Source organism: Oryctolagus cuniculus, chromosome 7 (genome assembly GCF_051225735.1).
Source record: "Oryctolagus cuniculus isolate XC-2025 breed Fujian yellow rabbit chromosome 7, ASM5122573v1, whole genome shotgun sequence".
In the NCBI taxonomy this organism is placed as follows: domain Eukaryota; kingdom Metazoa; phylum Chordata; class Mammalia; order Lagomorpha; family Leporidae; genus Oryctolagus; species Oryctolagus cuniculus.
Window position 1 is genome coordinate 98,143,189 of NC_142873.1, and position 17,966 is coordinate 98,161,154.

Consider the following 17,966-nt stretch of genomic DNA (forward strand, 5'->3'; position numbering starts at 1 on the left):
AGATGGAAATTGAATCAGTAGTAAAGACCCTCCCAACAAAGAAAAGCTCAGGATTGGATGGCTTCACTGCTGAATTCTACAAGACATTTAAAGAATAATGAATTCCAATGCTTCTCAAGCTATTAAAAAAATTGAAAGGGAAACAATCCTCCCAAACTCCTTCTCTGAAGTCTGCATCACCTTAATTCCTAAGCCAGGAAAAGATGAAGCAGAGAAAAGAAACTATATACCAAGACCCTTGGTGAATTTAGATACAAAAATCCTCAACAAAATGTTAGCTAATTGAATCCAACAACAGATCAGAAAGATCATTCACCTGGGCCAAGTGGAATTTATCCTTGGTAGGCAGGGATGATTCAACATTTTCAAATCAACAAATGTAATATATCACATTAATAAGCTGATGAACAAAAGTCATGTGGTTAACTCAATAGATATGCAGAGAAAGCATTTGACAAAATGCAACATCCTTTCATGATGAAAGCCTTAAGTAAATTGGGTATAGAAGGAACATCATTCAACACAATCAAAGCAATTTATGTCAAACCCACAGCCAGCATCCTATTAAATGGGGAAAATCTGGAAGCATTCTCCCTAAGATCTGGAACCAGACAAGGATGCTCACTCTCACCATTGCTATTTAATATTGTCTTGGAAGTTTTAGCCAGAGCCATTAGGCAAGAAAAATAAATCAAAGAGATACAAATTGGGAAGAAGGAAATCAAACTATCCCTATTTGCAGATGACATGATTCTATATATAGGGGATAAAAAGACTCCACTGAGAGACTATTGGAACTCATAAAAGAGTTTGGTAAGTGGAAAGTATAAAATCGACATAGAAAAATCAATAGCCTTTTTATACATAGACAATGCAATGGCTGAGAAAGAACTTTTAAGAACAGTCCCATTCTTAACAGTTAAAAAATAATTAAATACCTTGGAATAAATTTAACCAAGGATGTCAAAGATCTCTACAATAAAAATTACAAAACGCTAAAGAAGGATATAGAAGAAGGCATTAAAAAATGTAAAAATCTTCATGTTCATGGATTGGAAAAATCAACATCATTAAAATGTCCATACTACCAAAAGCACTTTACAGATTCAATGCTATCACAATCAAAATACCAAGGACATTCTTTTTAGATCTGAAAAAATGATGCTAAAATTCATATGGAAACACAAAAGACCCAGAATATCTAAAGCAATCTGATACAACAAAAACAAAACCAAAGGCATCACAAGACCTGATTTCAAGACATTCTACAAGGCAGTTTTAATCTAAACATCCTGGTGCTGGTAAAAAAAAAAAAAACAAACAAACAAACAAAAAAAAAAAACAGACCTGTAGACCAACAGAAAAGAATAGAAACTCTAGAAATCAATCCATTCATCTACAACCTATTTATCTTTGACAAAGGGGCTAAAATCAAAACCTGGAGAAAGAACAGTCTCTTTAACAAATGGTGCTGGGGAAACTGGATCTCCACATGCATAAGTATGAAACTACACCCCTACTAAACACCTTGCAGAAAAATCCACCTAAATCTATGACATAATACCATCAAATTATTAGAGAACATTGGGGAAACTCTGCAAGACATTGACATAAGCAAAGAATTCTTAGAAAAGACCCTAGAAGCACAGGCAATCAAAGCTAAAATTGACAAACGGGATACATCAAGCTTAGAAGCCTTTGCAATGCAAAGGAAACACTCAGCAAAGTGAAGAAGCAACTGACAGAATGGGAGAAAATATTTGCAAACTATGCAACTAATAAAGGGTTAATATCCAGAATCTATAAATAGCTCAAGAAATTCAACAATAACAAAACAATCTAGTTAAGAAATGGGCAAAGGACTTGAACAGGCATTTTTCAACAAAGGAAATTCAGATGACCAACAGACACTTGAGAAAATGCTCAAGATCACCAGCCATCAAGGAAAAGCAAATCAAAACACAATGAAGTTTCAGCTCCCTCCAGTTAGAATGGCTCTCATAGATAAATCAACAAAGGACAAACGCTGGCAAGATGTGGAGGAAAAGGTATCCTGGTCCACTGTTGGTGGGAATGTAAACTGGCGCAGCCATTGTGGAAGACAGTATGGAGCTACCTCAGAAATCTGAATATGGACTTACTGTATGACCAGTCATCCCACTCCTGGGAATTTAACCAAACCATAAGAAATCAGCATATGAAAGAGTTATCTGTACCCCTATGTTCATTGCAGCACAATTCACAAAAACTAAGATATGGAATCCACTCAGATACCCATCAACTGTTGACTGGATAAAGAAATTATTGTATACTTGCATTATGGAGTACTACTCAGCTGTAAAAAAAAATGAAATCCTGTCTTTTGAAAAAAGATAAATGCAACTGGAAGCCAATATATTTAGTGAAATAAACCAGTCCCCAAAAGAGAGATATCATATGTTTTCTCCAATCTGAGGTGACTAATAGAATACCTGAAATTTAATGTATTATAGTAAAATAGACCTTTTGAGATCTAATTATTTTTTAGTCCTTGTCTCTTCTATTGAGGAACAGTGTTTTTCTTTTTTTTTTCTCTTCATACTATTTGTTGAACTCTTTTACTTAGAAGTAAGGTTAACTATATGATCATTAAGTTTACCAAATATAGATCTTAGTAAAAAGAATGGGAATGGGGAGTGGGGCAAGGGTTAGAGTGTGGGCTGGAGGGAGGTTGGGGGGGGGGATGTCAGTATGTTCCTAAATCTGTGTATATGAAATATATTAAGCTTGCATTGTTACTTAAATAAAATTTAAAAAACAGGATATGGGGATAGCTTGATAGTAGGTTTAACATTAGATGTCTATGGGAAAGAGTGGAACTTCTAGTTTGTTTGTAGTGTGGCTCACTAGGGATGTCTCTGATGTTTTGTGCAGAATATTTTTAGTGTGTGGGACTGTCCAAAGCATTACAGGAAGTTCAATATTCCAGCCCCAGCCTACTAAAATAACAGTAGCACCTCTTTGTTATTGGGACTACTAAAAAATGCCTTATAAAGTTCCAAAAGCCCTACATTGCATTTGAGAATATTAGAGTGACAGTGTTACTCTCTGACAAGGGTAGGGAACCTTTTTCCTACCAGGGCCATTTGAATATTTACAATGCCATTCATGGGCCATACAAAATTATCAACTTAAAAATTAGCCTGGGGCCAATGCTGTGGCATAGTGGGTAAAGCTACCACCTGCAGTGCCGGCATCCCATATGGGCACTGGTTCAAGAACTGGATGCTCCACTTCTGATCCAGCTCTCTGCTATGGCCTAGGAAAGCTTCAGAATATGGCCTACATCCTTGGGCCCCTGGACCCACATGGGATACCTGGAAGAATTCCTGGCTCCTGGCTTCAGATCAGCACAGTTTTGGCCGTTGTAGCCATCTGGGGAGTGAACCAGTAGCTAGAAGACCTCTTTTTCTCTGCTTCTGCCTACTGGTCTACTGTAACTCTGCCTTTCAAAATAAAATAAATCTTTTTTAAAAAAATTATCCTGCTATAGTTGTATTGAATTTCAAGTCCTGCCTATGATTATCTCAGCATGGCCAGACCAAATGATTTCATGAACCTTATAAGCCCAGGGACTGGAAATTCTCCACCCTGGTAGAACCACTGGAATGTAGGACAGAAATGTGTATCACTGATGGCTTTAGACTCCAGGGTGAAATAACTTCATTCAGTTTTAGAGGTATTATTTAAAGGTTTTGGTGCAAATAATGAAAGCTGTACATAAATAAGATTGACAGTAGAAGGTTATGCCAGTTGGGGCATGTAGAAACAGTGCTGCAAAGGCTAGAAAGAAGAGAGGTCAAGGTAGGCTATGTGCTCTGGGGTCAACTGTGTGTGTGTGTGAGAGAGAGAGAGAGAGAGAGAGAGAGAGAGAGAGAGATGAAGCTCCACAAGTAAATTCACAGAGAACAGAGAGAGAGAGAGAGAGAGAGAGAGATGAAGCTCCACAAGTAAATTCACAGAGAACATAAAGCAAAGTATGAGGGAGTTTTATGTAGTCACAAGCATGATGTTGAAATTGCTGATTGTGGTGAGTGGCAAAGAGAAGTAAGTCGGGAATTAAGAAAGCATTTGAATGAAAGGGAACATCTGAGGACTCTGAGGGAAGTTTCAGTACAAGTAAGAATACCGGAGAGGTGCTGAAGAGGGGAGTGCTTTTGCTTTGCAATGATGAGACACAGCTGCTGCTACTTGATAAAGATCTTGTTTCACAACAGCACGTGGTCACAGTCCCCTCACCTTTCTCCTTTCTCCATTCCTCCTAAGATCTTCAGTTCCGTGGCACTATTCTCTAACTCATTTTTCTCTATCCCAGAAAAACCATGCGCAAATGAAAATTTTATAAGTTATATTCAACTTTCATGAGTTGAATCACATTCTCAGTGCACTAAGCAAGCTTTCTATTTAAAGGAACTCTTTGAAGGACCCTTTTGTAGTGTGAAAGATTAATTCGAAATGTTTCTGTTTTACTGTTGCAAACTCTGGATTCCTGGTTTTATTCTCCTGGACAGCTAACTAGGTCATAGCATTCTATTCTCAGAGCCCAGCCCCCTACAAACACTAATTGGTTTTCACATCTGAAAGGTTGTGTATCACTTTGTCATTTCTAAATTTACATGGTAATCCATGTACAAGATGGGAGATTTCATACCCTGTGGGAGGAGCAAGTGCCACATGCTTAGTTTTCTAAATATATCTAGAAACACATAACATTTTAAAAGAGGCAGAACGTCAAGAGTGCCTTCCTCAGTCTCAGATTTTATCAGTTTGTGGCTTGAGTAGGAAATACTGAATTCCTATTACTGTGACACAGTTTCCCATCTTGAAACTTATTCTATGAAGGAATAATAATCATTAGAAATAAACATTAAATAAACAACTAAAACCCCATCAGATCAAGCATCATGGAACTCCAACCTACAGTATATAACTTCATAATCAGAAACTGAACAATAAATGTGCCATTTTCATGGCATTGCTGAGGGATCTCACGTCCATATTGGTAGGGATTATCCTTGTTTCAAAGCAATAATGCTATGCTAAAAATTATACATTAACCATGTCTTCTGAATGAGTCAATTAGGAAGCTCCAAGCCAGACCTTACTAGTACATTGCAAGAGAGACCACAGCAGTAATCAGCCTTTAAAATGGTCCTCTTGGGTTACAGCTGCTATTTTGCCTCTGCTGTCACTTTATTCTTCCATTTATTGTATCAGCTGCATCCCTTTCTCACAGAGTGACTGGCAGGTTAGTATTGTAGCATTTACTTAAAGCATATTTCTCATACTGGTAATTGCCTGAGAAACTTTAAAACATTGGGATGCTGGGAGCCACTCCGTGGGTTTTAGTTTACATGATCCCAGGCACTGGTACCTGTAAAAGTTCTCCCAAGGTGATTTCAAAGGGCAGCCAAAGCTGCGAAGTGCTGTCTTATAGGTTGTTAAACTCATAGCCCTGTTGAACTTGGTTTATCAATTCCTATATCCTTGGGCTCTTTGACTTCAGGAACCTATTGATTGCTGGTCTCCTTTCCTCTGCCTTCCTACACACAAGCTAAAAAGGCAGGCTTGGGGGAGCAGCTGAGCTCATTCCTTGATCGACTTCCAGAAGTAAGTGGAAGGAGTCCAGGAAATACAATTATTGGCAAAACATATCAAGCATCTGGAATGGTACACCTCCTGCGCCAGGGAAATTCAGAAACCACTGGTGAGTTCTGGATGAGAATTCCAACTCTGTCTGATTTGTTTTCCATTAACTTGGGGGAGATTCTTAGCGTTTCTGAGCCTGAGCCTCAGTTTCATTATGTATGAATATAGGAATATCTGCTTCTTGAGGGTTAAATAAATGGCTATTCAAAGAAATTAAAATAGTGTCCAGGATATGGTAAAGAGTGATTTAAGTGAAAATAACAGACAAAATATTTAAAGCTTATTCACTGATTATGTCTCTTGTAAGCAATAATTACTATTGTGGAGCCAATTAATCCAATTCCTTATCTACTAAACAAATATTTATTACTTACTGACTTTTGGCAATCATACTCTAGATACCAGGGATATGGTAATGAATACAACAGACATGATTCTATCTTGGTACATTTTACAGCTTGACTAAATGCTTTATCTGTTCCTAAAGCTGACTTCAAGCAGTACAGATTGAGCTTGCTAAAAGGATTGTACGACTAACTGAACTTCAATTCACCCTTGCAGCAAATACTCAGGGATGTGCTAGACTGTTAAGAAAAACTTACATTTAGTAGACAAACACTTATCAGAGTTCCATAACCGTTATGAAGGGTCAGAAGGCTTTGCAAACCTTATGAGAGTATCAAAGGAAGCAGCTCAAAAAACATGATGGGTTTTCCCAGATAACCCAGGCAATTTCATTAGGAGTGGTGTACCTCTCTTGGTTCTTGAAAGCTAGGGAAGCTGTGATTCCCCCTTATAATGATCCTAGAGGATGGCACATTATCCGTGTTCTACAAATGAGACTTAAATACCCTGACCAAGGTCATTGAGCTGGTAAATGGCAAAATCAAGGCTGAAATTCAGATCTGTTTCCACATTTTATCCTCTAAACTTCTGTCTCAACTGGACACAACACTAGGTGACTGCTTTAGAAACATGAAATCTGACTGTTCACAGAAGTAATTTTAAAAGCCACAAGTAGAGAATAAGAACAGGAGATGGAACTAGAAGACAGTGATGTGAACAAATGTAATCTGATTTTGTCCTATGTGCCCCTTATGAAATTATGTGAGGCACTCAGATCCAATAAAGAATTGTGTCCAGTTTGCCTGGTTATCAAATCTGCTTATAATTTCATGGTATTCCATAGATTAAAGGCTTCATGATTCAGATTCCCATCTCTTCATAGCTGCAGCTTCAATCCTTGTCACACCAGGAAAATATTAACTATAAAAAGTTAACCTGAATATTTCATGTATTATATAACTTTCTAATGGCAGATAATGTTTCCCCACCTTCAAGACATGCAAAGCCATTACTTTGATAATGGAGTGTGTATGAACACACATGCATCACAGGGGCCATGTGTAAGTGTTCTGGAGCACATGTGGGACAAGAGAGATTTTTCAGCCAGTCCTCTCTGGTTTTCTGTGAGTTGCAGTAAACATTGGAGGGTATCCATCAGCTCACAGGGACTGCCCTCTCTACTCTCCAATCAGAACAGGGGAGCCAGGCAGCTATGTTTATCTAAATAGAATGTGACCCCATCCACAGTCCAGCCACGTTTGCTTAGACCCAAAAAGGTTATTTAATCCAAAAGGGGTCAATCACAATCTCATTTGTGGAGACCATTATTAAACTTGCCTATGTGACTCATCAATGGAATGCCAGAGCTTGAACATGTGCCCATTAGACCAGGCTCGTCTTCTTGAGCTACACTAGTCCTTGTTTTTGAGGAGAACATGCCCCAGATAGTGTGTTTTCTACAGGCTTGTTCAAGGAGGATTAGAGATGTATGCAGCAAACCGGGCACATTCTCTAGCTGAGTCAAGCCCATCCTTAGTCAAAGGAGGCATGAGCAAGAAAAAAATGCTATGGTTATATTTCCCTGAATTTTATGATAGGCTATTACACAGAATTATTATGGAAAGAGATGATCAATATATTTCTTCTTGAAACTCCGCAATTAAGCTAGGAGACAAAGAGGCTGTCTTGGAAACTGGGACATGTACATGGCAGAACTCTTCTTACAAAGATGTGTCTCTTTTTCTGATTTACTCTTGCCCATTTTTTTTTTTTGCTTTTCCTTGCATTAAAGTTCATATAACATAAAATTAATTAATTAATTCTTTTAAAGTGAGCAATTCAGGGGCAGTTAGTACACTCACAGTGTTTTATCTTCATGACTGTATCTAATTACAAAATATTTTCATCACTCCCAAATAAAACCTGGTACCCATTAAGCAGTGAGTTCTGATTTTTCCCACCCCCAGTTCCAGACAATGTCAAATTTTTTAATTTTGTGGATTTACCTACTGCTATGGGTTGGATTGTGGCCCTACTTCCACCCCCACTTTTATATGTTCAAACTGTAGCCTTCCTTTTAACTGTTTAAGATTTATTTATGAGAGAGAGAGAGAGAGAGAGACTTCCATCTACTAGTTTACTCCCCAAATGTCTGCAATAGCTAGAGCTAGGCCAGGCCAAAGCCAGGAGTCTGGAACTTCATCCAGGTCACTCATGTGGGTGGCAGGAACAGAAGTACTCAGGTCATCATCGACTGCCTCCCAAGCACATTAGTAGGAAGCTGGATGGAAAGCGGAGGCTGAACTTGATCCCAGGCACCCTGATATGGGATGCAAGTATTCCAAATGGTGGCTTAGCCTGCGTGGCCAGTGCCCTGTAACTGTATTAGAGATAGGGCCCTTGAGGAGGTATTTAAGGTTAAAGGAAGCCATCAAATGTGGAGCCCAGACTCAACAGAACTGTTGCCCACATGAGAAGATGAGGAAGACACCATAGCTCTTTCTCTGCCATGTGAGGACACAGGGAGAAGGCGGATTTTACAAGCCAGAAAGAGAAGCCTCACAAGACCCCAACCATGTTGTTACCCTGATCATAGACTTGTAGCCTCCAGATCTGTAAGGAAATATATTTCTATTCCACAAGCCACTCAGTCAGTGATACTTTCTTCTCTGTAATATACCTATTCTGGATATTTATATCTATATGGCCATATAATAGGTGAGCTTTGCATCTGTTTCTTTTGCTTAGCATATTTTCAAGGTTCATTCACAAATGGTTGAATAATATTCTACTGTATAGATATTATATCTTGTTTATTCATAGTTTGATGAATGCCTATGCTGTTTCCACCTTTTAGCCTTTGTGAATAGTGCTGCTATAAATACTTGAGTACATGTATTTGTTTGAGAACCTATTTTCAATTCTTTGGGGTACATTCCTAGGAGTGGATTTGCTGTGTCCTATGGTAATTCTTAGAAATTTCGATGCTTATATCCCCAATGCTCTTTCCAGTTTCCTACCCATGACTTCCTCTTTGGGTGCCATAAGACAACCCTGGAATTTATAAATTCCCTTTGTTGCTGCAGAATAGACATTTCTTGTTTAACCTAGAGTAAGTTGTTATTACTTGCAACATTGAGAAACTAAACTACAGAGAATAAAATGTCTAATTTTTGGTCATGTCTTGATAATTCTAAGAAAAATGAACTCAAACGTCTTCTTTCATACTTTTGCAGAGGGATGGTTCATTTTTTGTTGATAGTAATCAAATTCTATCTTGATGAGATACTAGAATCTGGCTTTTTAAAAAAGTATTTATTTATTAATTTGAAAGAGCTACAGAGAGGGATAGAGGAAGGGAGGGAGAGATACAGAGAGAGAGATACAAATAGATATATTCATCTGGTTCATTTCCCAGATGGTTGCAACAGCCAGGATGGGGCCAGGCCAAAGCCAGGAGCCAGGAGTCTCATCCGGGTCTCCCATGTGGCTACAGAAACCCAAACACTTGGGCAATCCTCCACTTCCATTTCCAGATCATTGGAAGAGAGCTAGATTGGAAGTGGAACTGTCAGGACGCGAATAGCACCTGTATGGGATGCTGGTATTGCAGGCGGTGGCTTTACTGCTACGTCACAACACTGGGCCCTGGAATTTGGCTGTTTAAAAAATGTTTATTTATTTTCACATTTGTGAAAGGCCAAGAAAGAGAGGGAAGTTGAAAAGGAGGGAGAGAGAGAGAGGGAGACACAGAGAGAGAGAGAGAGAATGCAGAGATAAAGGACCCTTCCATTTACTGGTTCACTCCCCAAATGCCCACAACAACAAAGACTGTGCCTGGTTGAAGTCAAGAGTCAGGAACTCCATCCAGGTCTCTCATGTGGGTGGCAGGGTCCCAAGCACTAGAACCATCATCTGCTACCTCCCAGGATGCATTAGCAGGGAGCTGGATCAGAAGTGGAGTAGCTGTGACTTGAACCAGGCAATCCAATAATGGGATGTGGGTGTCCCAAGTGGCAGTTTAACTCACTGCACCACAATGCTTGCCCTGGAATCTGGCTTTAAGGTAAGACTCCTGCTTACATGACCACTTACCTTTGGGACCAGGCAGAATAGGATCTTGCATTTAGAGCATATTCCAACTCAAAACGACTCCGTAAAGCTGCCACGTGGCTCCGGCCAGGCCCTCCCCGGCTCACCAGGCAATCAGAGGAAGAGGATGGTGAGAGAGACCCACTGCTGTTACTTGATGCGGGAGACATCAGCTAAGGGGAGGAGGAATGATTTGAATCACTTAATAAATCCAATAGGTGTAAAGGCGTAGAATAGAATACGGATATATTTTACTTTTCTATTCTAGGATTTCTCACATTTTAATTTCTATTCATCGCAGCTTGCTTCTGGCTTTTCATTTCAGCCTCTGAAGGCAACACCTGGCTAGCTTAATTTATTTTTTGACCTACTTCTATGCTGAGAGCTGGCCTGTTAAACCTATGCTCTTCTTTCCAAAAACACAGTAGGCCCAAATCAGATTCATAAAATAGATATTTAGAAGTTATTATTCAATGATCAAAAGATCCTCCACATTCTTCATATAAGATATATGGCAATTTCCTTTAAATACTAGCTAAAATTATTTCCTTTACATAAAATGGATTTGCACACTTTTCTAAGAATACGACGATTTTATAGGATAAAGGAGGCTTTAATGTTTGACAAGTGTTCTCCCATAGAGAACAAGGCCAATCCTTTTGCCACATGATAGTTCTTCAGATGTTTAAGAACAGCTGTTCGACTCACCCTAATTTTCTCTTCTTTGAAATAAGCATCCCTGGTCACTCCAACAGTTTCTCACCTAACATGATTTTCAATTCATTTACCATTCTGATCTCTCGCCTCTCAAATGTGTTCCTCGATTTTAATTATTATTTTAAAAGGATCAGTAACACAAGTGGGAACTCTTTGGCTATCTCAGAACCCAAATGATCATATTTGTTTTGTGACAAGATAGACATTTCATATTCTAATTCCCAATAAGTTTATTCTTTTCTTTTTGTCTGAGAGTCTGTGAGACACACACAGAGAAACAAAGAAAGATAGAGCACCAGTCCCCCAGCTCACTACTCAAAAGCAGCAACAGCTAGGACTGAGCTCACTGAAGCCAGGAGGTAAGTATTCAGTTCAGGTCTCCCATGTGGGTGATCTGGACCCACGTATTTGAGCTATCACCTACTGCTTCCCAGGTTCTACATTAGTAGGAAATTGGAATTGGGATTGGAGCCAGAACTTGAATCCCCTGATATGAGCTACTGGCATTCAACCCAGTGGTTTGATCACATGGCCAAAGGCTCATCTTCCAATAAACTTATTATCCACTAATATTCATGATGCTCCTATATCATATTGCTGTCATCTGATACTTTTACTAGTGCTTCTTTGGCTCTGGTGCAAAACATTATATTTAATCCTGTTAAATTTATTCTGGTTAGGTATGTCATGTTACTTTATCCTCCAAGATATTCTAGAATCTGGCTTTCAAATATTTTCCATTCTTTTCCGCTGTATTATCTCTGAAAATTCGATGAATAGGGTCCTCTTGACCTTGGTCTAAGCCACTGACGAAAAGTTGAAGATGAAGTAAAATCTTATGGAACCTACAAGTCAAGTGCACTTAGGCTGACACTTGTCCATTAATTAGCACAACCACATCCAGTACATTCTCTTTGCAGGAAACTCATTCATCTCTCCTAGAAGGAGATTATACAGAAGAGTCTAGATCAGTATAACAAAATAGTTTAGATTAGCAGATCCTAAAATTGTCTTCTAGTCTGAAATCCAAGCCCTGAAATAATGGGATATAGCCCCCGGCTAGAAGCAACTCTGTCCAAACACAAAAATTCAGAGTGAGAGAATACTACTTCTCCCTATTTTCTGTAAGTTTCAGGGCCTAAGAGAAGCACTAAAATTTATTTTTATTTTTATTTTTAATTTTTTTGCCTGAAGACTGAAACATCTTTCTACATAAAAGCCTTCACCTGGGGCTGGTGCTGTGGCATACTGGGTAAAACCACCACCTGCAATGCCAGCATCCCATATGGGCTCCCGTTTGAGTCCTGGCTTTTCCACTTCCACTCCAGCTCTCTGCTGTGGCCTGAGAAAGCAGTAGAAGATGGCCCAAGTGCTTGGGACCCTGCACCCGAGTGGGAGACCCAGAAGAAGCTCCTGGCTCCTGGCTTCGGATTGACACAGCTCTGGCCGTTGCAGCCAATTGGGGAGTGAACCAACAGATGAAAGACCTCTCTCTCTCTGCCTCTCCTTCTTTCTCTCTGTAACTCTTTCAAATAAATAAATAAATCTTAAAAAAAAAAGCCTTCACCTGTAAAAGTCTTAGAGAAGAGTCATGAGACAGGGCCACTCACTGCCATCTACAGCCACAGACCTGGTACCCTTTTACAATAGACGAGGTTCCAGCCACTTTTAGTTGAGATTGGTTTTATGGAAAGACAACTTTTCTTGGATGGTTTCACTTTAAGAATGTATTGCGCAGTAAGGGGGTGAAGCTGCCTAGCCCCAGTTTTGCCCCTTCTAAGCATACACAGGTAGATATGTGATCCTGTATTTAAGGTGTCCCTCACCTCCTTTTGGAGGACTCAACTGCATTTGAGAATGTATTGTTTTTGAGTTAGTGACCATGTTTTGTCTGTTTTCAAATGTTAACTTCTGACCAGCTGTATAGAAAACTAAGGCAATTATAGAGAAAATTAAAGCAAACGGCTCCTTGATATTAAGAGACAAAAATGCCATTAGCCTGATTAGCAACATATATCACTTTGAGCAACATATGTACAGTATGAAAGAAATACCTCCCAATTAATTTCAACACTAGTCTTAGTGATAATTTTCCTTTTCTTATTGAACACAAATGGACAATGGCTTAACATTTTAGCTTACTTTCCTCTGTATGTAGGAAATTTTGTGTAGGAAAGCATTGAGTTAAATACTTTCTGAGTATTTTCACATTTTCAAATTTTTCCACATACATATTCTAAGGCACCTAATTATTGCTAGAAGGGCCCAATTCACTGTAAACTTACCTCTATCCATGTAGATGCAGCTAATTCTGCTCCACTCAGGATTTGCTGAATTGGGTAAACATGACTTGTGGCCCTCATAGCACCTTTCCATAGGGACCCTCTCACCTACATTCTCTGACATTTTTGGATGCTGGGGCTTTCTTTACGGACATATTTCAGGAGCTAAAGGTCTTACCTCAATATTGCAGAGACATTCCTCTAACTTCGTGACAACTTCAGAAAACTCAGGTCTTCCCTGTAAATAGAGAAAAGATTATTTTTCTCCCCTGAGAATAAAAGAGAGGAAACTCTTTGGATTTTTCAAATTGGGTTTTTGCATTTGTAAAGAATAAGATTAACAATAAAGTATGTTTTTATTTAAAATACACTTGCATTGAAGTGTTAATTGAATGTTCATTTGCTGTTCTTGGAGGGATGTGGAGTCTTCCTCTGATAAGAGTTTTAACTCAGAATTTGCAACTACATTTAGATAATGAAATAGTGGAAAAGCTTTAATTAGCTTTGCATGTTTTTAAATGGCAGGTTTTCCTCTTTAAAATGAAAGAATAAAAGTGAATACTAAAAGCTATTAACTATCTCAGTGCCTTATAATACCCTGCATATTATGTCCAGAGGAAATAAACTGCCAAAGCCAATTCTGGAATCACCTTCACTTTTGAAAAGACCACCTCAGATTCAAGACTAATATTAAGATAGAAACCTCATGACTTTGCTCTATTGTGGGGCTTAAGGTAGATTTTTATCTTCAAAAACTGCCATTAAAGATATTGTCCATTATGACTCTCTCTATGGGAAATGAGTTAAGCAAACGCTAATTATGTTCTTATTATATTTCAAGCTTTGGTATAGATTCAAGGAATAGAGAAATGATTATGGATCCTTGGGAAAAATTCTTGGAATTTCAAAAATGTTGATCTCTTTTGAAGAGCTTATGTGCCTCCTTTTGTCAGATCCTAAGGATTATATATCTTTCATTTCTCACTTTATGAAACTTTCACTGCCAGGAGGTGGAGAGCCCAATCTAACATTCAGGTACAGTAACCAACTAATTTAGATTCTTAGTAGAACAATTTCACCCTTAATAGCTAGCCCTCCCTTGAGGACAGTGCTTCCAGAAGCTGTTTTCTCACATATTCTTTGTACCTCTAGGTTGGAGGGGGCTGTGGTGGGTGAGTGAGGGCCTGCATCTTTCTTGCTGTCACTGCTACTTCCAAATGACTCCTGTGAATGCCATCGCTTGTCAGCTGATTACACTGGGTCCCTCTCCCTCGTCCTTTGAAGAGTTTAATGACTGCTGATCGTCATGCTCTCGCTATCCACTACTACTCACCATTCTACTTACTACTCAGTGTGGGTTTTTTTTGAAGCAGACAATCAGGACAGTAGCCTCACCTCTGGCTTCCTTTGCTTCCTTTTCTCCCTTAAGCCTGTCCTCCCTCTTCCTGTGGTCACTCACATTTGGAGTCGTTCCTTAGTCCCTGCCACTACTTCTTCCTGCCATCCCTGCAGGCCACTCTAGGCTCCATCTTTTTACTTTCTAGTTCACTTCTCTTAGAATCCTAACTCTAACACTCTGAAGTTCACACTGGTGCTGTCAGCCCCTTTACCACTTTAAAAATAACCCCAAGCCCCACTTTAATATGAATATGTTCAAATATCTATCCATCCATCTCATAATTTCCCATTTTTTTTTTTTTTGCTCATCTCATTTTCTCATTTCCCCTTACCAACCTTAGATTTCATTAGCAATCATTTCACTACTCACTTCCATACAGCTTCAATTCCCTTGGCCTAGCTTTCATTTTATGCATTACTGTAAAAAAAAAAAAAAATCCCAACTTTGATTAAATCCCTTGTGACTTGTTTCACTTGAAAACCATGACCCTCTCACCCCAAGGGGATCCTCAGTGCTGCCCAGGGAGCCTCTCACTTGTTCACACTCCAGGTGGCCCTTTTAAACCTTCTCATTTCTCTTCCGACCTCTAGCTCTCACCAGTGCATCTGTCTACTCACCTGAGCCCAAGCCTATGTAATCTGCCTCCACTTTGTTTCTACGGATGAACTTGGCCTGATTCTCTCTGACGCTACCTCCTTCACTTCCATACTCCAGCAATAATTCTCCCTTCCATTTTTTTCTTAGAATTTTTGATATTCTCTTCCTACCGTGTAATCCTCACCAGCATGCAGGCACACTGTACATTCTCCCAGGTGAAAAACTAAGCTCTTGACTCCTTTAAGCCACTGCTCTACTTCTCGATTCACCTTTGTAGCAAACTGCTCTAAAAAATTGTCTGAATTTGCTGTCTTGAATTTCCCTCCTCCCAAGCGCCTTCCACCCTAATCAAGCTTTCTCCTACACCACTGTGCTGAAACAGCTCTGTCAAGGATACAAAGACCTCCTTATTGCTAAATGCAATGATTAAGACTCAGTGCTCGTCTCACTTGGCACAGCATTAAAAACAAGCAATCATTCCTTTGTGCCCGAAACACTTTTTTTTCTATTGGCTGTGAGATTATTATTTTCTCATTATTTTTCTCTACTCTGAGTCTCCTCTTTTGGTTCCACCTCTCTTCCTTATCTTCTTTTTTTTAATATTTATTTATTTATTTGAAAGGCAAAGTTACAGAGAAGCAGATGCAGGGAGAGAGAAAAAGAGAGAAGGAGAGAGAGGGAGAGAGAGAGAGAAGAAGGAGAGGACTTCCATCCACTGGTTCACTTCCCAAATGGCCTCAAAGGCCAGAGCTGGGCTGTTCTGAAGCCAAGAGTCAGGACTTTCTTCTGGGTCTTCCATGCGGGTACAGGGGCCCAAGGATTTGGGCCATCTTCAATTGTTTTCTCAGGCCATAGCAGAGAGCTGGATGGGAAATGGAGCAGCCGGGACTCGAACCAGCACCTATATAGGATGTTGGCACCACAGTTGGCAGCTTTATCTACTACACCACAGCTCTGGCCCCTCTTCCTTATCTTTAAATTTTTGACTGCCCCAGGAACCTGTCTTTGAGTTTCTTTACTCCTGTACTGAGAGTTAATTTATTGAAGTACTAATTCAACTTCATGCCTTTGAAAAGCAATTCTGAGATTATGCCTTTAAAAAATAATTCCCAAATTTCTCTCTCTAGAACAGTACTCTCTCCTGAGCCCTAAACTCACATGTGCAATTGACTGTATTTATAATGTTTCTTATCTCATAAGTGACAATTCATGCTTCTTATTTGCAGAGGCCCCAGAACTACAGCATGGTCTTTGGCTTGTCTCTAGGATATTTGCATCGAATCATCCAGGAAATGACACTGATCCTATCTTCAAAATTTATCCAGAATCGGATTAGTCAAGTACCTTGTATTAGATGAGCCCTTTTAGTGATAACCACTATAAATTCTGGACAAATGGTAAAAGACGGGGCTATCCGAAGGCACTAGAGAGTAAATAAAAGCAGGGAGATCCTGGAGAAGTGGGAAGGAAGTCACCTAAAAGAAGATTATCGAGAAAGTGTCATCTTTTTTTGATAATAGCATTTGGCCTGGCCTGAGAGTTGAACCTATCTGCATCTTAGGAAAAAGTTAAAATGCTGATAGTTTGCTTGCTTGAAGAACCAGATAACAGAATTAAAGCAAACACAGTGTATTATCTATTTTTCTCTAACAAATCACCGTAAAATTAGTGGTTTAAAACAGTGTCTATGATCTTACAGTTTCCATGGGTGAAGCATCCAAGACAGAGGAGCTGGGCCCTGGCTCTGCGTCTCATAGACTGACATCAGTTTGCACTGTGGTTCCCTTCTGAGGCTGAGGGTTGCTGGCACAACTGATGTCCTTGTGGTTGTACGAATCCCATCTGTTTTCCTGCCATTATTGTCCAGGAGTGACCTCAGGTTCTAAAAGATGCCCATAATTGCTTACCATGTAACCCCCATTGGCAGTTCACAATATGACTATTTGCTTTTTTCCTGACTTCTTTTTCTGTGAACTGGGGAATGTTCTCTGCATTTAAGGGAGAGAACTGATTATTTTCTCAGGCTGGTGTCATCCAACTGTTATTCTCTGCTCATGGAGCTCCACTACCCTCTGTAAGGGCCCATCTTAGGAAACACAACCTCTTAATGTGCCTATGTGATTCTCCAAAATGACTTTTTACTTTTATTTAGATTAACTTTATTCTTCCTTATGTTTTATCTAGATATGTCAATACCACTAGCTAGGAAGTATTTTGAGAAGAAGCAATGCTTCTCTAGTCTTGTAAATACTACTGTGTTCCAATAGATAAGTTATTTGAGCTCAGATTTGTTTAACTGCATCATTATAATAAAAAAAATCCAGAAACTGTCAGTTTTTCATTCCTAAGTCACATCATCTCTTGCTTAGATCATTACAGTCGCCTTCTATTTCTGCTGCTTATGTTCTTTGCCTATTTTTAAGTACGTTCTGAAAAAGTAGCCAAAGTGTTCGTTTAAAAATGTATTTTAAATCAAGTAATGCCTCTCAAACAAATTTCCAATTATTTCCCATCTTTTTTGGATGCATTCATCTGTAAGCCTTACCACAACCCGCCACGCTGGAATCTACCGCGCTTCCTGTGCACTTCAAACTGGCCACACCAGCCTCCTGTGGAGCCCAGCACACTCCCGGGGATTTACAGTTAAAACCTCCCCACCTGGACCCAGCGGCGCCTTGACCTTTGCCACCGTTGTTCAACTGTGTTTATGCCGGAGAGTTTGCCTTGTCCATGATATTCAGAGCACTAAAGCTAATGCTGTTTACTTCTTGCCTTATTTGTTCTATAACACTTATCACCAGATGAATCATTACATATTTCTATATGTATACTTTTCACTACATGTA

General features: G+C 39.4%; 1 protein-coding gene across 3 annotated transcripts in view; it reads right to left on the reverse strand.

Annotated features, from left to right (window-relative positions):
* The window catches only part of TNNI3K (TNNI3 interacting kinase), a 355,192-nt gene that overhangs the window by 51,397 nt on the left and 285,829 nt on the right, over nucleotides 1–17,966 (reverse strand). For all 3 annotated transcript variants that reach the window (NM_001204807.2, XM_002715920.6, XM_017345534.4), the window contains exons 22-23: nucleotides 13,303–13,362; nucleotides 10,129–10,298 (exon numbers count right to left, since the gene is read on the reverse strand). In NM_001204807.2, coding sequence (NP_001191736.1) covers nucleotides 10,129–10,298; nucleotides 13,303–13,362 — 230 coding nt within the window. The remainder of the gene's footprint in view (nucleotides 1–10,128; nucleotides 10,299–13,302; nucleotides 13,363–17,966) is intronic.